At 44.8% G+C, this 21,723-nt stretch overlaps 1 protein-coding gene across 1 annotated transcript in view; it reads left to right on the plus strand.

The window, feature by feature from the left end:
• Positions 1 to 21,723, plus strand: part of LOC143961561 (uncharacterized) — a 456,309-nt gene that overhangs the window by 376,986 nt on the left and 57,600 nt on the right. The window contains exons 9-10 of the mRNA XM_077470870.1: positions 17,452 to 17,518; positions 21,290 to 21,457. Coding sequence (XP_077326996.1) covers positions 17,452 to 17,518; positions 21,290 to 21,457 — 235 coding nt within the window. The remainder of the gene's footprint in view (positions 1 to 17,451; positions 17,519 to 21,289; positions 21,458 to 21,723) is intronic.

The following is a 21,723-nucleotide window of genomic DNA, read 5'->3' on the forward strand; positions in this document are numbered from 1 at the left end:
TTCGTGTGTGCCACGTTTGTGCTGGTTTGTGCCGCAAAAATAAATGTTTGTGCTGCTTTGGTTGCAGAGATATTGTGTGTTATAGTTGCTGAAACCCCGCCCACTTTGCACCCCATGTTGCTTAATTTTAAAAACAAACACGCCATTCGTTTGTGCCACGTTTGTGCTGGTTTGTGCCGCAAAAATAAACGTTTGTGCCGCTTTGGTTGCAGAGATATTGTGCATTATAGTTGCTGAAACCCCACCCACTTTGCACCCCATGTTGCCGTATTTTAAAAACAAATTTGCCATTCGTTTGTGCTGGTTTGTGCCGCAAAAATAAACGTTTGTGCCGCTTTGGTTGCAGAGATATTGTGCGTTATAGTTGCTGAAACCCCGCCCACTTTGCACCCCATGTTTCTGAATTTTAAAAACAAACACGCCATTCGTTTGTGCCGCGTTTGTGCTGGTTTGTGCCGCAAAAATAAACATTTGTGCCGCTTTGGTTCCAGAGATATTGTGCGTTATAGTTTCTGCAACCCCGCCCACTTTGCACCCCATGTTGACGAATTTTAAAAACAAATGCGCCATTCGTTTGTGCCACGTTTGTGCTGGTTTGTGCCGCAAAAATAAAGGTTTGTGCCGCTTTGGTTGCGGAGATATTGTGCATTATAGTTGCTGAAACCCCGCCCACTTTGCACCCCATGTTGCCGAATTTTAAAAACAAATGTGCCATTCGTTTGTGCCGCAAAAAAAACGTTTGTGCCGCTTTGGTTGCGGAGATAGTGCGTTATAGTTGCTGCAACCCCGCCCACTTTGCACCCCATGTTGCTGAATTTTAAAAACAAATGCGCCATTCGTTTGTGCTGTGTTTGTGCCGATTTGTTTGCGGTGATATTGTGCATTATAGTTGCTGCAACCCCGCCCACTTTGCACCCCATGTTGCCGAATTTAAAAAACAAATGCGCCATTCGTTTGTGCCGCAAAAATAAACATTTGTGCCGCTTTGGTTGCGGAGATATTGTGCATTATAGTTGCTGCAACCCCGCAAACTTTGCACCCCATGTTGCCGAATTTTAAAAGCAAATTTGCCATTAGTTTGTGCCACGTTTGTGCTGGTTTGTGCTGCGAAAAAAGTTTGTGCCGATTTGGTTGCAGAGATATTGTGCGTTATAGTTGCTGCAACCCCGCCCACTTTGCACCCCATGTTGCTGAATTTAAAAAAAAATGCACCAATCGTTTGTGCTGCGTTTGTGCTGGTTTGTGTCGGAAAAATAAACGTTTGTGCCACTTTGGTTGCGGAGATATTGTGCATTATAGTTGCTGAAACCCCGCCCGCTTTGCACCCCATGTTGCTGAATTTTAAAAACAAACACGCCATTCGTTTGTGCTACGTTTGTGCTGCAAAAATAAACGTTTGTGCCGCTTTGGTTGTGGAGATATTGTGCGTTATAGTTGCTGAAACCCTGTCCCCTTTGCACCCCATGTTGCTGAATTTTAAAAACAAACGCGCCATTCATTTGTGCCACATTTGTGCTGGTTTGTGCTGCAAAAATAAACGTTTGTGCCGCTTTGGTTTCGGAGATATTGAGCAGTATATGTTGTCAAACTACACTAACTTTACACCTCGATATTAAATCATACATACAACTAGACTTTTTTGTTTGCGGTTTGTGCAGATTTGGTGGATATTGTACATGATATTTTACTTCACATGTGTAGCTTTGCCACCCCCACAGCGATCCCACCCCTTCCGATTCTCTAGCCCGCCACATGCACATGAGTTTTTTTGTCACAGGAGAACATACTATATGTCATCTTGTGAACAAAAAGAGAACTAAGGCCAAAAAAGGTTGGGCCATAGTTCTCTTAACAAAAGTTTAAACCAGGTGTTAACCAAGCAAAACAGCACTCCAGCAAATTCTCTTATATAAGTCACTTTTTTTATTGCTTTTTTGGAAAAACATGTATGTCAGTAAACATTCTTTTCCTGACAGACTTCATGGCAGACTACGTGTGGGTTAACCCCGCCTCCTCTCCAATGCTATAGGAACCCACTCCCATAAATTTGAGCTTACCACTAGAGTTTTTTTGTCCTCCTCATTGAACCTCCTTACGTTTACGGATGTCCAAAATTGATTGTGGAAGTTGATGCCGGGCAGTTTCAAGATAGCCCAGGACCCATCCATGGGCAGGTGTGTGGCTCCAGGCCCCTGTGTCCTGTGGTGGGGATGGCCTTCATATGCCCAGGCTCAGAGGAACGGCTGGCAGGTCTGAAGATTCTCCATGGCAGCAGTTCTTGTATATAAAAGCTCCCTGTTTTTTTCCCTCATGTGCCTTGCTGTCTTCTTTTTGTTGTTGCTTCTATGGCGCCTGGAACTCAAGTGCATCTTCTGGGTCGTGGCTCCGGCTCGCTACTGCGCATGTGCGATCCTCGGACGAAGCCGAGGCTTGGTTTTGTGCATGCGCGGTGTGGCAGGGGACCCGGCGGCCATGCAGGCACTCTACAGCAGGTCACCACTGCGCAGGCGCAGTCTGGACATGGCAGTGATGTCATTCCGGCAGGGATGTTTGAATCCCTGAGAGCCCTGTCATTCTAAGGATTACTACAGGCAGCTTGCGTCCGCTCCTCAGGCCCCAGATTCCCAGCTCATGGTTAGCTTCAGCCTGGGCCTATGGTAAAAGAGGGAAGGGGGGCTAAGATGCCTTTTAAAGGGGAAGCTGCACTGCTATTTGTACTACATTGTTCCAGGACATGTGAGTGTTCCTACAATGCTGCAGAATCACCTCCTATTCGTCCGCCAGGGTGCCATGGACAGATCACCACCTCCGTATGGCCAGCCCTCGTGCTCTAGTTGTGTGGGGCATGAGAAGGGGAGGGCCAGGTCCACATGCAGATGGACTGATTCCCTAAACGTCACGTTCTCCCTTCTCCCTTTTTCAGTGTTCCATGAGGACCAAGAAATTGTCCTACCTACATTCAGGACCCCAGGTTCCTCTGAAATTCATCCTCTGGATGTAGGCGAAATGCTGAAGGAATACCTACGAGTTACTTCCACCTTTAGATGCTCTTTGCTCTACACTCCAGCAACAACAAGGGGAAACGTGCTTCGTCCAGAACGATTGTGACCTGGATCATCCAGTCTATCTAGCAGGCTTATAGGGCTAAGGGCCTGGCTCCTCCAAAGGCGGTGACAGCACACCCTACCAGGGAGTGGGGTCCTATAGCATTGGAGAGGAGGCGGGGTTAACCCACACAGTCTGCCATGGAGTCTGTCAGGAAAAAAATGTTTACTGACATGATGTTTTTCAAAACAGCAATTAAAAAAAGAAGGGACTTATATAAGAGAATTTGCTGGAGTGCTGTTTTGCTTGGTTAACACCTAGTTTAAAAGAGAACTATGGCCCAACCTTTTTTGGCCTTAGTTCTTTTTTTGTTAACAAGATGACATATAGTATGTTCTCCTGTGACAAAAAAACTCATGTGCATGTGGCGGGCTATTGCCCACTATATCCTGACAGCACAGAGCCGCGATACAGCCGGGACAGATCCTGACAATACTGTTGAGATCCACCCTGCCGCCTGATTGACAGCTGACTCTGCCTCACTAGAGCCAGAGCCAGCGCCGGCTGTGCCTTCCCCCTTCCCAGATTTCCTCCTCCGTCTGTTCTTCCAGTCAGCGCTAGAGAATCAGAAGGGGGGGATCCCTGTGGGGGTGGCAAAACTATACATGTGAAGTAAAACATGTACAATATCCACCAAATCTGCACAAACCATGAACAAACCAGCTGAATTTTAAAAACAAATGTGCCATTCCTTTAGGGGGGGGGGGGGGGGTGGCAAAACTACACATGTGAAGTAAAATATCATGTACAATATCCACCAAATCTGCACAAACTGCCAACAAAAAAGTCTAGTTGTATGTAAGAAAGCGGCACAAATGTTTATTCTTGCGGCACAAACAGCACAAACGTGGCACAAATGAATGGAACGTTTGTTTTTAAAATTCAGCAACATGGGGTGCAAAGTGGGTGGGGTTTCAGCAACTATAACGCACAATATCTCCGCAACCAAAGTGGCACAAAAATTTATTTTTGCGGCACAAACCAGCACAAATGCGGCACAAATGAATGGTGCATTTGTTTTTAAAATTCAGCAACATGTGATGCAAAGTGGGTGGGGTTGCATCAATTATAACGCACAATATCTCCACAACCAAAGTGGCACAAACGTTTATTTTTGCGGCACAAACCAGCACAAACGTGGCACAAACGAATGGCACGTTTGTTTTTAAAATTCATCACTATTTGGTGCAAAGTGGGCAGGGTTGCAGCAACTATAACGCACAATATCTCCACAACCAAAGCGGCACAAACGTTTATTTTTGCGGCACAAACCAGTACAAACGTGGCACAAACAAATGGTATGTTTGTTTTTAAAATCCAGCAACATGGGGTGCTAAGTCGGAGGGGTTTCAGCAACTATAACGCACAATATCTCTGCAACCAAAGCGGCACAAACATTTATTTTTGCAGCACAAACCAGCACAAATGTAGCACAAACGAATGGCGCGTTTGTTTTTAAAATTCGTCAACATGGGGTGCAAAGTGGGCGGGGTTTCAGCAACTATAATCCACAATATCTCCGCAACCAAAGCGGCACAAATGTTTATTTTTGCGGCACAAACCAGCACAAATGCGGCACAAACGAATGGCGCATTTGTTTTTAAAATTCAGCAACATGGGGTGCAAAGTGGGCGGGGTTTCAGCAACTATAATCCACAATATCTCCGCAACCAAAGCGGCACAAATGTTTATTTTTGCGGCACAAACCAGCACAAACACAGCACAAACGAATGGCGCATTTGTTTTTCAAATTCAGCAACGTGGGGTGCAAAGTGGGCGGGGCTTGCATTAAATTGAATGTTTAATATCTCAGAAACTGAACCGGCACAAACGCCAATTTTTGCGACACAAAACAGCACAAATGCGGCACAAACGAATGGTAAATTTTTATTCAGGTTTTACAAACATGGGGTGCCAACTTCACACAGCTCACCAGGACCCATGGTAGGGCCGGTGTCCTATCACATACAGTCCCCCATCGGATAGTGTCCACTGTGTACTGCGCATGCGCTTAATTTTTACAGTTCAGGTCCCATAGACTTCAATTGGGTTTGTTATTCGGCTCTGAACTTTTATGATATTCAAGAGTTCTGGTGCAAACCAAACAGGGAGTTGTTCAACCCATCTCTACTACTGAAATGTGTGTGTTGGTAGCGGGCCCTATTCACACATTGTGTCCTTCCTTGCTTGGGATGAGCCTACTGATGACCGGTTCATACACCACTGTTTTTTATGTTCTATATTCCCTTTGGGCTTGAAATTGTTGTCATTGTGAATATTGTTAGTGTGTGAGTGTCTTCTTCTTGTTGAATTTACCCTGTGATGTTGTTAGATGCTAAAATCACAGACTCTATAGGATCCACCCTGACCGCCATCCTAAACTAGCCCTACCCTCCTCACCTTCTCTTATATGCCACTCCCACCTTCCTCTACAGCCTGAACATAACCAGGTCATATTAGTATTGACCTTATATATGCCTTACGTTGGCCATGGTGACCCCTGAGGCAGATCACCACTGATACCCTATTGTGGACTAGGGATGAGCTTCGAATTCGAGTCAAACTAATGTACGACTCAAACATTGCCTGTTTGGCCGTTTGCCGAACAGAGAACAATTTTGGGTATTTGCGGCAAATTCGCAAAGCCACGGAACACCCTGTAAAAGTCTATGGGAGAAATCTAAAGTGCTAATTTTAAAGGCTTATATGCAAGTTATTGTCCTAAAAAGTGTTTGGGGACCCGGGTCTTGCCCCAGGGGACATGGATCAATGCAAAAAAAAAAGTTTTAAAAACGAACGTTTTTTCAGGAACAGTGATTTTAATAATGCTTAAATAATAAATAATAAATAACAATAAAATTGTAATATTCCTTTAAATTTCGTACCTGGGGGGTGTGTATAGTATGCCTGTAAAGGGGCGCATGTTTCCCGTGCTTAGAACTGTCCCTGCACAAAGTGTCATTTCTGCAGGAAAAAAAGTCATTTAAAAGCACTCGCGGCTATAATGAATCGTCGGCTCCCCGTAATACAGAAAACAGTCATTAAAAGTCATTGATAATAAAAAAAAAAAAAAAAGACGTGGGGTTCCCCCTAAATACTCATACCAGACCCTTTCTAGGTCTGTCAGAATTTTCAACGTAAAAAGTCAGATGGGGCATACACAAGATCGGAATATACGATGAAAAGCTCCCATCAGACTTTTTCTGTCAGAAATTCCACTCGGCATAACACATTTCTGGCCTTTGCCCTAAGTGTCTAAAAGTGTTGATTTGAAACTCTCCTAAGATAATTACACTAGTAACCCTCTCATAATACGTCATGAATTCTGCCGCAGGCTCGCTGACCTATACTCAGACACCTTTGACTAGGGATGAGCCGAACACCCCCCGGTTCGGTTCGCACCAGAACTTTTCGAACGTTAGAACCCCATTGAAGTCTATGGGACTCGAACGTTAGAAATGGAAAGTGCTAATTTTAACGGCTAATATGCAAGATACTGTCCTAAAAAGGGTTTGGGGACCTGACTCCTGCCTCAGGGGACATGGGTCAATGCAAAAAAAAGTTTTAAAAACTGCCGTTTTGGCGGGAGCACTGATTTTAATGACGATTAAAGTGAAAAAAAAGTGAAATATTCCTTTAAATATGGTGCCTGGGGGGTGTCTGTAGTATGCCTGTGAAGTGCCACGTGTTTCCCGTGTTTAGAACAGTCCCTGCACAAAATGACTTTAAACGGAAATAACACCATTTAAAACTGCTTGCGGTTTTAATGTTATATCTGGATCCTGCAATATGGTTGAAAATCATTGAGAAAAATGGCATGGGTAGCCCTCCCTGCCCATTACCAGCCTATTTGGGTCTTGTACGCATATTAAGGGGAACCCTGTACCCATATTAAAAAAAGGAAATGCGTGTGGCCCCCAGGCCCTATATACTCAGAACAGCAGTATACAAGCGGTGCAAACAAGACAGGGACTGTGTAGGTTTGTTGTGTTAAGTTGAATCTGTTTGTAATTTTCAACTGGTACATTTTTAAAGTGTAAACTATTTTTAGGCTTTTTGGAAAACATAGGGAAGGGTTATCACCCCTGTACAATTTGTTTTGTCGTCCATCTTTTTTCATCTCACTTGCTGCTGTCTGATGTTTGTAAGTTGGATGTTTGAAAGTAGGGGCCTGCCCTATATGCTCTGCAGAAATGGCGGAACAAGGTGTTGGTTTTGCCACAACATTGTAAGCCCTCAAAGTGACTCTTGGTGGGCGCTGGAGCTCCCTGCTGTGAACGATTATATCAAGAATTGTAATTACATGCCATTGTTGAACAGTGGTAGAAAAATTGACCTTTGGTGGTTGTGGTGCTGGTGCCACAACACTATAAGTCCTCACCGTTACTCTGGGTGGGCACAGGAAGGGGCCCTCCTGTGAAATATTATATCAAGAATTGTAATTACATGTCCCTGTTAAACAGGGGCAGAAAAATTTGGCCTTAGGCACTGCTGCTGGTGCCACCACACTGCAACCTCTTCCATATACTCTAGTTTTTTTGCTGGAATTAGCCCTGCTGCAAAGCATTGCATCAAAAATTGTACTTAAACGCCCCTGTTAAACAGAGGCAGAAAAATTGGGCCTTAGGCTGAGGTGAATATCGCAGTGTATACTGCGGTCAGGGCACGCAGACAATAACCAGAAAACAGCAGAGATAAAGGGGTATATACAGATGTATACTGTGCTGTGCTGGAGGCACACACAACTTCCAATAACTCCTGCAGATGGCAATTGGGCTCAAATAGAGAACAGCTATGTAGGTGGATTATAGCGGTATGTACTGGGTACAGAGCACGCAGACAGCACGCACTATCTCCTAACACTACTGACTGCAAGCTCTATTATTAAAGATGGACCACTAGCTATATAGGTGAGGTGAATATCACGGTGTATACTGCGGTCAGGGCACGCAGACAATAACCAGAAAACAGCAGAGATAAAGTAGTATATACAGATGTATACTGTGCTGTGCTGGAGGCACACACAACTTCCAATAACTCCTGCAGATGGCAATTGGGCTCAAATAGAGAACAGCTATGTAGGTGGATTATAGCGGTATGTACTGGGTACAGAGCACGCAGACAGCACGCACTATCTCCTAACACTACTGACTGCAAGCTCTATTATTAAAGATAGATCACTAGCTATATAGGTGAGGTGAATATAGTGATGTATACTGCGGTCAGGGCACAGACAATAACCACTACACAAGAGCAAGATAGGAAATCAGCCAAAAACGATCGGTGTGTAACTGTGTTGAAGGTACACAGAACACCCACTGCTTCAGATGCCAACACACTACACGAGGCCGCCTCAAAGGCGGCCTTATATAGTGTGGGGCGTGCACTACACAGCCTGAGCTATGATTGGCCACAGGCATCCTGCCTGTGGCCAATCATGGCTCTCCTCGCTGCTGGCGCTGCGATTGGCCAAGCATGCGGGGTCACAGTGCATGCTTGGCCAATCATGAGCCAGCAATGCACTGCGCCATCGCAGTGCATTGTGGGCCGTGCGCGCCACACGAATTTTGACGCGAACGGACCAAGAGTTCGGATTTCGCCAAACGGACGAACAGCCAATGTTCGAGTCGAACGTACGTTCGAGTCGAACGTACGTTCGAGTCGAACACGAAGCTCATCCCTACCTTTGACCAATCACAACCAAAAACTCTATTCTCCAACATCAAACTCCCCACACTTTCACACTGAGAGAATCTTGATAAACCTATTACAGACACAGAAGTTGTAATGGCTATCAAGACATTAAAACCGCACAAACGACCTGACACCCAATCAGCTACCTATTATAAAAAGTTTGCAGACTTTCTTTCTCACATTATTTGTTGCAGCTTTCAACAAAGCTTTGACAGCTGCTATTTCGATGATACCTAAGCCTCACTTAGATGGCACCTCATGGTCTAATTATAGACCCATCTCTGCCCTCAATCTCAATATTAAAATCTTAACGAAAAACTTTTCAAGTTGCTTGAACTTGATGATAGGTTCCTTAATCCATAGGGACCAAATAGGCTTCATCCCATCTTGCGAGGCTGGTAGGCAGAGGAGAAAGCACCACTCCAGGTGAGCCTGATGAGATTCCACAGCAGGTAAACCGACGGGTGCTGGCCTGGCTCGACACCACAACAAACAAGGAAACTTGGAAAAGGAAGCTGCACACCGCAATGGGATACCAATAAAACGTTGTTATTGTAGTGTAGACATATTCTGTCACAGGAATGAACTGAGCTTTCTGTTCATTCCTGTGACTGCATATGTCTGCACTACAATAATGAAGTTGTATTGGTATCTCTTTGTGGTGTACGACTGCCTTTTCCAAGTTTCCTTGCCAGACTGGTGACAGTGCCTGCTAAGCGGTTCACCTAGCCCGCTCAGTATGCACCAATAAAATATTACTTGACCTCTGAGTTGGTCCAGCTCCCCAAATACCATGCCTCCAAGGAAATACCTTTATGGGTGACACTGGAATTGGTAGACTGCGACCCCCTATCTGTAGCTAACCTCTTATAACTCGATCCGTCTCATGGTTGCTCCCTCACTAACCCTATAATGTGTTTTCCACACAAATCTCCCCTTTCATTTCTCTGCAATTCAGCATTCTACCTGACTTGAACATCACCCGTCTCTTTCTCGACATGGCCCTCAGTCAGCCTTTCCGAGAGTATACTTTTTTTTTACCTCCATCACAATCCTGTCGTTCCCACCCATATGCAAATCCTACGATATTCCTTCCTCTGAACTCTTTTGCTATCACCAGATATAACACTCTCTGATTCCATTGACCCCTCCGACCTTTTCCCATACTAAATGTCCTCTTTTAAAGATATTTGTAAAAGTGATCCTTACAGGAGGGGTCTTATTTCAGATCTGTATCAACAGCTACTAGATATCATCAGCACTAACACCCCCTCATATGTCGCTAAATGGGAGAGGGACCTCGTAATTATTTTAGATCCTTCTGATTCGACCCACATATGGGAAGCCACCAAGTCTTCCTCTCAGAACATTGTAGCACTAGAAACAAATTCCACATTTTTGTCATAATACCCCCCCCCACCCCCATTGCTTTTGTGGTTGCAATAATATAGGCACCCACTTTTATATTTGGTGAGAATGCCCAGTTGTACAGACCTTTTGTTTGGATATTTTTGACATTCTTGCTAAACTTTTTGATTTGCCTACTACACCGGACCCCTCTGTGGCACTTTTGAATAAGAAACCACAGGACATGAGCCATCGACAATTCAAACTGTTGCTCCAGGTCACCACTGCGGCTAAACAGACCATAGCGAAAGCCTGGAAAACTCCCTTACTTTGTGTTCTGGCAGTTCGAAATAGGGTCACACAAGCTATGATCCATGCCAAAATTGAATCTGTACTCTTGGAAAAATGGCCAAATAGGAGAAACTCTGGGACCCATGGGTGAATATGGATTGTGCTCTCTATATTGGTTAAATAAGGGCTTTACTTACCTGTCATTTGAGGCTTCTTAGCTAGCTCCTTTTTTTTGGATTTTGTAGTTTTGGTATTGCTGATTATTGGCAACCTTTTTCTTTTTCTTATGGGCTAAGGTTTGCATAAAACAGTACAAATATATGTAGCCATTATAGTCATGTTATTTTTTTCCCTTCTCTCTCCTGTTTCCCATTGCTTTTTTCCTTTTCCTTCCCTTCCCCTCTCCTCCCAATTTTCCTCCCCCTTTGCCCATTCCCTTCTTCCTCTTTTCCATTTCCTTTCCTCTTCCCCCCCCCCTTTTTTCACCCATTCCTTTTTTATTTTTTCTCCCTCCCCTTGCCTCACGGGTCACACATCACATTTCTCTCCCTTAGTTTGTCCTTGATTGCCATGGCCGCCTCGAGTATCGCCCCTTCCCAGTCCACGGGACCATCCACCTCAGCTCCCATTTGGAGCCATATCTGGATTGCGTTTGCAGCCCCATCACCACATGGGCACCGCATCAGACCTTAACAAGTAAGCTTAAGTTGTGGGGTTTGACACCCCACTCCTTATTCTGCTTCCCTTATTTATTATTATTATCCCTTATATTTATGTTAATTTTTACAGATTATCACACATGCTTGCTCCTGATGAGTGGCACCCAAGCCACGAAACGCGTCGAGCTACCAGCTGCCGTGTTTTTACCATTATTACCAAGACTTCTCAAGTTTATGTACCATTATGTATCTATTTTTTTCCTTTTCAAGTTTGAGACCATAGGTCCCGCAAGTAATAACATGTGAAGTATTATATATATTCTACTGTTTTTTGATGAATCAAGGAATTAAATACTTTATATTATGTGAGATCATCACTATCTCCAACATACTGTATAGTATATTATTGTTATCATTATACATTGTTACCGGGACTGTATTATAATGCCTCAGTCCATATATCAATACAATTTGTATCATTGTTATCAGAATTAATTATTTATAGATATTTTTTACCTAGTCCTTAATAAAATTCCTTTTTATTCATCTAAGTATATCTTTTTGCTGTCCGGTGCTTCAATTAAAGTTCCAATTTCTCCTTGGTGTTTTTTACACTCTCCCCTTTAAATGGTTGATATTAAGGCGAGAATTAATGAGGTTGTTACAGTTATAGTTTGGCTTGTCTTTGGAACTTCACATTCTCAATTTTTTCCTCTAGATGGTGATAATGACGAAACAGACTTTGTGTGCATGATGACGTCATCACACATACAGTACGTGCGTGATGACGTCATCACACGCATAATGTGGTGGCCATCTTAGAATATATCTATAACCAGAGGTGAAGTAAAATTCAAGTCGCCATTTGCCATGTGGTGATCTGCTGCACTCTGTTATTTATTGGCACCTAGGGATGAGCCGACCACCCCCCGGTTCTGTTCGCACCAAAACTTTCGAACGGACCGAAAATTTGTGCGAACTTTAGAACCCCATTGAAGTCTATGGGACTCGAACGTTCGAAATAAAAAGTGATCATTTTAATGGCTAATATGCCAGATATTGTCCTAAAAAGGGTTTGGGGGCCCGGCTCCTTCCCCAGGGGACATAGGTCAATGCTAAAATTGTTTTTAAAAACTGAAATTTTTTCGGGAGCACTGATTTTAATGACGATTAAAGTGAAAAGAAAAGTTAAATATTCCTTTAAATATCGTGCCTGGGGGGTGTCTGTAGTATGCCTGTGAAGTGCCACGTGTTTCCCGTGTTTAGAACAGTCCCTGCACAAAATGACATTTAACAGAAAAAAGTAATTTAAAACTGCTTGCAGTTTTAATGTAATATCTGGTTCCGGCAATATGGATGAAAATCATTGAGAAAAATGGCATGGGTAGCCCTCCCTGCCCATTACCAGCCCCTATGGGTCTTGTACGCATATTAAGGGGAACCCCGTACCCATATTAAAAAAAGGAAATGCGTGTGGCCCCCAGGCCCTATATACTCAGAACAGCAGTATACAGGCAGTGCAAACAAGACAGGGACTGTGTAGGTTTGTTGTGTTAAGTTGAATCTGTTTGTAATTTTGAACTGGTACATTTTTAAAGTGTAGCTCCAGTCAAAAAATCTATTTTTAAGCTTTTTGGAAAACATGGGAAGGGTTATCACCCCTGTATAATTTTTTTTGCCATCCGTCTTTTTTCATCTCACTTCCTGTTGTCTCCTTCCGTTTGCAAGTAGGAGACATTTGTAAGTTGGATGTTTGAAAGTAGGGGCCTGTCCTATATGCTCTGCAGAAATGGGGGCCTGTGGGCGTGGCTGGCAGCGGAAGAAGAGGGATGTGTTAGAGAGGAGCTCCGCTGGCGCCTCTCGCAATCCGTGTCCATCCTCTCTCAGGACACAGTTTGGGAGCCTGCTGGACCACCCATCTCCCTTGCGGGACACCTCTGCTTCGGGCTGGGGCGGTATTTGGCCAGTCTCGGCATCGTGAACCGGCCCGCGGCCGCGAGCTACACAACAGGCCGGGCGCCGCCATCTTGTGGCCTACTCAGTCCCCGCGACCGCCGGACGGCGGAATCCAGGCCGCCCTTCGGCCATCTCGGCACCACACAGCACCGCTCGACCCTCGGGGCCCCCCCGCTGGAGGACGGGAGCCGAGCTAAAGGACACCGGAGCGGCAATCGTTTCGGAGGTTAGTAAGGTGTATTCCGGCGGCCATCTTGCTACACCCAGGATCTCCTGTCTGGCTCCCCTACAGCACCAATACTACTTTCCCCAAGGGAAAGGACATATTACCCCGCCACAGCGGGGACTGGGCACCCCGGGAAGGTCTCCTACCCACCCCACGGTCACCTCCACACTTTGGGACTGAGGCCTTGGCCTAGCTGGCTGCCATCTTGGACCACCCAAACCCTTCATCTACACTCAAAGGCCTTCGTTCGCCCTTCTACCAACCTGATTTATGCCTTAAACATCTCTACTAGGTCGCAAGCGCGGCTCTCCAAGATGGCGGTTGTTTAATCCGTGAGTTCTGGTCCCGTCCCGCGATCCGCAGCCCCTGTAACGCTAACGCTAGCACAGATTGATCCAGGGGCAAGCCTCCGACCCTCCTCATCCCTCCCAGGCACTTCATGGGAAAAATCGGGGATCAGCGATCAGCGTATCGTCCCCCGCAGCCCTCCTCCAATATGGATCGCTTTCTAACTAGGCCCTCATCCCCGGCCCCGATTACACAGGGGGATCCGAAGGACTATGTCAGTACGCTTATGGATTCCTCGCAGTGGTCACCCCGACAGCCCCCGCCTTCCCCCTCTCCGCAGGCCCTCACACCGGAGTTGATGGATCTCAAGCTCCAGGCCCTGGCGCAGCAAGTTACCAGGGACATAGCCCAGGAGATGGGAAGGATCTCCAGAGAACTTAGGGGGGAAATAGATGCCCTAGGGGAACGCACGGCGACCCTGGAAACAAAATTTGACGAGACTCTGCATTATGTGCAGGCCCTTGAAGAGGAAACCGCTACTCTTAAAAATTCTGTCTCCCAACTACAACTCCAACAGGAGGATCTCGAGAACAGAGAACGACGCCAAAACCTCAGGATCCGCGGTGTCTCTGAGAAGATAGCTGACAATAACATCAGGCCGTATCTTCTAGGCCTCTTCAACACCCTGGCCCCAGACATAGTGGACATAGACTGGCGCCTGGACAGGGCCCACAGATCCCTGGCTCCTAAACCCCCTGCGGGGGCCAGGCCCCGGGATATAGTGGTGCGTTTCCACTTCTATGAAAGCAAGGAGGCCCTGACCAAGGCTACGCGCAACAGGTCCAGCATCAAGGGGGATAAGATTCAACTGTTTAGTGACCTTTCTCCCATCACATTGGCCAAGCGTCGCTCTCTGAGACCCATCACATCCCACCTTCAGGAGCTCAAGGTCCCTTATTATTGGGGCTTTCCCTTCTGTTTGAGTGTCACCATGGAGGGGGCCCGGCACACCCTGCAGGACCCCCAGGAGGGGGAGGCTTTCCTCAAGAAGCTGGGCCTTCCTCCGCTCCCTGCAGAGTTTGTCCAAGCTCCTCCGACTACCCCAAGACACAGCTCTCTCCCTCCCAGGATCTGGACCCTGGTGAGAGGAAGAGGATCAAGGGCCTACTCCACACCCCAACGCTCTCAACGCTCCAGACCCCCCACCTGAAGACCTGTCGGGGTCCCCTCGGGATTTGCCCCTTTTTTTTGTTGCCCCCCCCCCGTGGAGTGAGGTATGCCTCTACAGTTGGTTTTAGGCCCTGCGCGGTTCCACCGCTGGTTCAGAGATCCCAGTTGGGCTGTTTTTTCTACGGTTCTGTTCTATACTTCAGTTTCTGTTTGCTTCCCTCGGCTACTGACTTTGTTACGGAGGACATGGGGAGCCCTTACAACGCCATCGACCTCTCTGGATCGTCGGGGCGGAACATCACGGACCCCCTTCCATGTTGGGAACTGCCATGCTCCCCACCAAGTCCTTGGGCTGCGGCCAAGGACCTCTGAGGGGTTTGACTCTCAGGTTTTTTTTTTGCTGACCTTTTTTGTTTTTTTTTAGGCCGTCCTGGCCTTATGGTTGCTCCGCATCACTATATTCAGTGGCCCCCTTTTTGGGCCTGCACGCATACCCCCTTTTTTGGGGACTGATATGTGTCTTCTCTTTTTCATATTATTGCTCTGATGTCTTCTTGGTGTTTTGGTTTTTATTTTTAATTTAAAATTTTTTGTTTTTTATTTTCTTTTCATTTATTTTTTTGATTTTATTGCTTTTATTGGGGTTTTTCCTCTAATGCATTTGCCGATAACTGTTATGTGCATTTTATGTCTATATGTGTCCTTGGGTGTTTCTTTCCATGTTGCAACTAACTCTATTGTTAGCAATATCTGTTTTAATTATAATGTGCTGATAGGCAGGTTGGGGCCCCTCCCTGGCCCCCTATTGAGCCGTGTTGTGTCTGGGCCTCCGCCCTTTGACCTGCATGTTCACTGGCCTGACTGCCCCGACGCGACATGGCTTTGAAACTGGTCTCCTATAACGTAAAGGGCCTGAATTCCGTCAGGAAGAGATGGCTGGCCTTGAGGGAGTTTAGGGCCTCCGGCGCGGATGTGATATTAGTCCAAGAGACGCACTTCCGGGCCGGAGGCTCCTTTAGATTCGCATCTAAACATTTTCCGGTGTCTTATGTGGCATCGGACCCCTCGGGGAAGGCTGGAGTAGCAATTTTAATAAAAAACTCATGTCCTCTCCAGGTTAGGTCCTCTCAAGTGGATCCTCATGGTCGTTATATTATTTTGCAGGGATCCTATCTCTCTAACCCTATGACGATCATGAACGTCTACGCCCCCAATTCAGGCCAGGTGAAATTTCTCACAGATGCCTTGGCACGTCTGCATAAGCTTTCTACCCCCTTTACAGTTCTAGGCCCACTAACTACTGCAGATGCCTGTATGAGAGAACACCAGCAATAAAGGGTAGATACAGGTGTATATTGTGCTGTGCTGGAGGCACACAACACCCACTAACTCCTGCAGATGGCTGTATTAGAGAACACCAGCAATAAAGGGTAGATACAGGTGTATATTGTGCTGGAGGCACACAACACCCACTAAGTCCTGCAGATGCCTGTATTACAGAACACCAGCAATAAAGGGTAGATACAGGTGTATACTGCGCTGGAGGCACACAACACCCACTAACTCCTGCAGATGGCTGTATTAGAGAACAGCAGCAATAAATGGTAGATACAGGTGATGTGTATACTGCGCTTTAGGCACACAACACCCACTTTAACTCCTGCAGATGCCTGAGAAAAGAAAACACTGGCCCTGCCTATCCTTCTCTCCCTGCACGCCGGAACACACTACACAAGGCCGCCACGCTGGTGGCCTTATATAGTGTGGGGCATGTACTAAAGCCACTGAGCTATAATTGGCCACAGGCATCCTGCCTGTGGCCAATTATGGCTCTCCTTGCTGCCAGCGCTGTGATTGGCCAAGCATGCGGGGTCACAGTGCATGCTTGGCCAATCATGAGCCAGCAATGCACTGCGATGGTGCAGTGCATTGTGGGCCGTGAGCGCCACATGAATTTGGCGTGAACGGCCCACAGAGTTCTGGCTTTGCCGAATGGGCGAACAACCGGTGTTCGAGACGAACATGCGTTCGACTTGAACACCAAGCTCATCCCTATTGGCACCCCTGACAAAGATCGTTTTAGAGTGAAACATATAGGGTCCTTTGTTTTTAGGTGCACATTTTTTTCACTTTTTGTTGTTTGGGTTCACTTGATTTTTGTAGGGAGTAGGCGGGGGATCCCATGTTTAACTCCATTTGTTTGATTGGCATACACCGTGCTATACTGAATGGCAACAGGAGTGGGATGGACAATTAGTGAGTGTGGTTTGGACTATTTTATTACATCCACCATATACCCCACCTATGCGAGTATTGGGTTGGGGTTTATCCTTTATTCTCACCGTTTAAAGTCACACACTAACTAGTGGTGAGAAGTGACATTTATCACTACCTTGCTGATACCACTGTGTTTTTAACGCTTTAAGTAACTAACAGCACGACTTCATTAATTAAGTGCTATGAGTTGGGCTCTATCCTGTGGGCTTTGGTGCGTGGAAATGTCCATCCCTGTTGTGCACAGATTGATTTACTTGCCACAGTAAGGGATATAACTCTTTTTAGACAATTAAGTCCATCAGTTTAGTTTGCTTGAAGTTCTGAAATGCATCATACATGCATGGGTGTATTTATGCCAATGTACTAAATCATCTAAACTGAAAAAATAAAAAAAATAAAATTATATTTATAAAATATTTTTGTACTTTTTTTTTTCAGAGCGAGAAGGAAAGTTTGTTTTACCTTGAAACCATTGGGGTTGCCTATCTGAAGCACATTCGGGGAGGTAATACACAAAACATGATATCATACTTACAGGATAACTTAGCAAACATGTTAGCACTGTGTTCAGTAGTACTAGTCAAGCTAAAAGGTCACTCCATCCAAAACTGATATTTTAGTGTTTGGCAGATGCTGGGGAGCTAAACCCGAATACAGTATTTATCTTGGGGACTGTGTTGATGCACTTTCTGCACTGAGTTCCCCAGTCTTCATACCTGTTTTGCCCATTATGAGTTCCCAGTTGTTGCATCTGATGTTGCCCAATATGAGGGTTTCCATTCACCCCTCCACTGAGTTACCTGGGCTGCACACCAGCTGTGTCAAATATACGAGGGGTTACAACCACCCCTTCATGCAGTTTCCGTGTTTGCCAATTATGAAGGGTTCCCACTTTGCCTAGTGGAAGAATGAAGATATATAGGAAGCCAAGAACTGACCAAGCTCCACATGTATCAGTTTTGTGTGCTCCTTGTATGTCCATTGCTGTATAATTTGGTAGTTGTCCTAGCTGTGCTCAAGCAAATAGAAGAATCAAGAATATTGGCACCATAGTGCTCCCGATGTCAGCGTTCTGCTCCTGGATGCCAAGGTTTAGGCCTTTGAAGTGATCGGAGGCAATTTTGGAAATAGTAAGCCACACCAGATTTAAATATTGATGCAACTTTAACTCATAGTAATCTGATTACAGAGGGGATCAACAAACTCTGAAGAATCATCTCATCATATCGTCCATCACATTTTTCCTTTATTAACAACTTTTTGGTTTTACCCCAACGTTAATTTCCTGTATCAGGGCCACAACGTTTTCTAATTTAGGATTGGTGCCCCGACTCTCACCTTACCCTAACCTTCTACCCCACTCCAGAAATAAATTGTACTAAAAGAACTACATTACAATAGTTCACTCTGGCTTCAGTACTGTACTTAAAATTATATTAAAACCATTTTTTTAAATGAAATGCTTATAGTAGGACTTACACGATCTTGCTATTCTTTTTAAAAATATCTCCTTTCTTCTTGCTCTGCTAATGTGCTGAGATGAGATCTCATCACGAATTGCATCCATCTTGTTATATCCTGTAGCAAGTTAAAGGGAGAAATGTTGATGAGCATTTGACTAGATGGTGTTGATCAGAGTGTTGAAACACATCTGTTTGGTTGCATGGAGGGAGGAATTATTTTCTAGGAGAGCAGCTTTATACAGGGTCAACTCCTACAGCGACCTTGTTTTATACCACAAATGGCTATGCTGTCTGAGACTTTGGGAGCCATCTGTTTGCCAGGGTTATAGAGTTCTTGCCTAATTCTGCATGTAGTGAGGGGAGAAAGTGTGTCCAGGGAGGAGAAGAGTGAGCTGTTGTAGGCAGAAGTGGCCAGGTCAGGTAGGGCGGGGTGAGATAATATTGTATCGGTAGCTAGTAGCAAAATAGAGAAGAAAAAGGCTGACATGGTGAAGGTTTCTTTAGGTGAGAGGAGAGGATGAATGTGAAACTTCTATGGTTGTAGTAAGTAAGGAAAATGGGCATTGGAAACATGCTTGTGGCCTGTTTTTTTACCTAAGACCATCTTTGTATGCTGACTAGGGATGAGCTGAACACCCCCCGGTTTGGTTCGCACCAGAACCTGCGAACAGACCTAAAATTCGTGTGAACTTTAGAACCCTATTAAAGTCTATGGGACTCGAACGTTCAAAATCAAAGGTGCTAATTTTAAAGTTTAATATGCAAGTTATTGTCCTAAAAAGTGTTTGGGGACCTGGGTCCTGCCCCAGGGGACATGGATCAATGCAAAAAAAGTTTTAAAAACTGATGTTTTTTCGGGAGCACTGATTTTAATAATGCTTAAAGTGAAACAATAAAAGTGTAATATTCCTTTAAATTTTGTACCTGGGGGTGTCTATAGTATGCCTGTAAAGGGGCAAATGTTTCCCGTGCTTAGAACTGTCCCTACACAAAGTGCTATTTCTGCAGGAAAAAAAGTCATTTAAAAGCACTCGCGGCTATAATGAATTGTCGGCTCCCCGTAATACAGAAAACAGTAATTTTTTGATAAAAAAAATGCATGGGATTTCCCCCAAATTCAATTACCAGGCCCTTCAGGTCTGGCATGGATTTTAAGGGGATCTCCATGCCAAATAAAAAAAAAAATGGCATAGACTTCCCCCAAAAATCCATACCAGACCCTTTATCCGAGCACGTAACCTGGCAGGCCGCAGGAAAAGAGGGGGGACAAGAGAGTGACCCCCCTCCTGAACCGTATCAGGCCACATACCCCCACCATTGGGAGGATGCTTTAGGGGTCTGTGACCCCTCAAAGCACCAGGTCCCCATGTTGATGGGGACAGGGGCCTCATCCCCAAAACCCTGGCCGGTGGTTGTGGGGGTCTGCAGGTGGGGGCTTATCAGAATCTAGAAGTCCCCTTTAACAAGGGGACCTCCAGATCCCGCTCCCCCCTGTTTGAAATGGTAACGGGTACATTGTACCAATACCTTTTCACAAAAAGTAAAAAATTGTTAAAAAAGACACAGACACAGTTGGGATAAGTCCTTTATTAAAAAGAAAAAAAGAAAAAAAAGATTCCAGCGGTGGTAATCTTGGTATCCAGCGATAGGTGATCTCTTCTCTGGGGTCCAGCGATGGGTGATCTCACAGACCTCACAGACCCCCAAAGCATCCTCCCAATGTTGAGGGCATGTGGTCGGATAGGGTCTGGTATGGATTTTTGGGGGGAACTCCACACCATTTTTTTTATTTGTCGTGGAGTTTCCCTTAAAATTCATACCTGACCTGAAGGGCCTGGTAATTGAATTTGGGGGGAACCCCACGCGTTTTTTTTTAATCAATGACTTTCAATGACTGTTTTATGGGGAGCCGACAATTCATTATAGCCGTGAGTGCTTTTAAATGACTTTTCCTGCAGAAATTACAATTTGTGCAGGGACAGTTCTAAGCACGGGAAACATGCGCCCCTTTACAGGCATACTATACACACCCCCCAGGTACGAAATTTAAAGGAATATTACACTTTTATTGTTTCAATTTAAGCATTATTAAAATCATTGCTCCCGAAAAAATGGCAGTTTTTAAAACTTTTTTTGCATTGATACATGTCCCCTGGGGCAGGATCCAGGTCTCCAAACACTTTTTATGACAATAACTTGCATATAAGTCTATACAATTAGCTTTTTAGATTTCTCCCATAGACTTTTACAGGGTGTTCCGTGGCTTTTTGAATTTGCCACGAACTCCCCAAATTGTTCGCTTTTCGGCGAACGGGCGAACAGGCAATGTTCGAGTCGAGCATGAGTTCTACTCGAACTCGAAGCTCATCCCTAATGCTGACGTTGACTACATATTTACTCTGGTCACATTAACCCTATAAAGGGTGTATCTTTAAAAACAAAATGTAAATACTAGTCCTACTCTTTTTTCCTTTCACTTACTTTTAGTAGTCCCAGCTATAATCTATTTTAGTTTTTGGCAATGAGCTCAGCCTTCTATCCATGCAATAATCTAGGCAGGATTACAGCCATTTTCCTTGTTTACCCTACTTGTATATATTTTTATTGTTTGGGTAATGTCCCTCATTATGCTCAGCTGGACTGCCTTGTATATTAGTTTAGGCAGGTATAGCATTGTTCTCTTTGTATACCAGCTCTAGCCATGTCCAACCTTGTTTTTTTATGTATAGCAGTCCCGACCACACATCATTTTGTCTTTCTACATTTGATAGGCATGCTCAGATGTAAACTCTCTGTCTCTGTTTGCTTTGCAGAAGAGATCCACACAAATACTTCTGTGCATCTAAAAACCTTTATTACCCCACTTGGGCATTATTTTACCAGTAAGGAGGTGAACTTAGAAGTTGCACCCGATGTGAGCGTTGTGCTTCTAAATGCCAAGGTTCAGGCCTTTGAAGTGAATGGAGGCAATTTTGGAAATGGTAAGCCAAACTAGATGAAAATATTGATACATTTTTAAAGAGGGAATTGATCAGCGCAATTTCCTAAAGTGATAATATCTAAAAATCTAAAACTCCAGTATATGCAATAATACAGTCCAATAAAGTGAAATGCAAACAAAATGTCCAAATAAGTGAAAGTAAAGTTGCTCTTCTGAAAAGTGATAACAGGTTCTTCTTAGTATATATATATATATATATATATATATATATATATATATATATATACATATATATACACACATATA

The sequence above is a fragment of the Lithobates pipiens genome, unplaced genomic scaffold, assembly GCF_037356315.1.
Source record: "Lithobates pipiens isolate NorthernLeopardFrog02 unplaced genomic scaffold, aLitPip1_a1.2 Scaffold_8, whole genome shotgun sequence".
Lineage (NCBI taxonomy): Eukaryota > Metazoa > Chordata > Amphibia > Anura > Ranidae > Lithobates > Lithobates pipiens.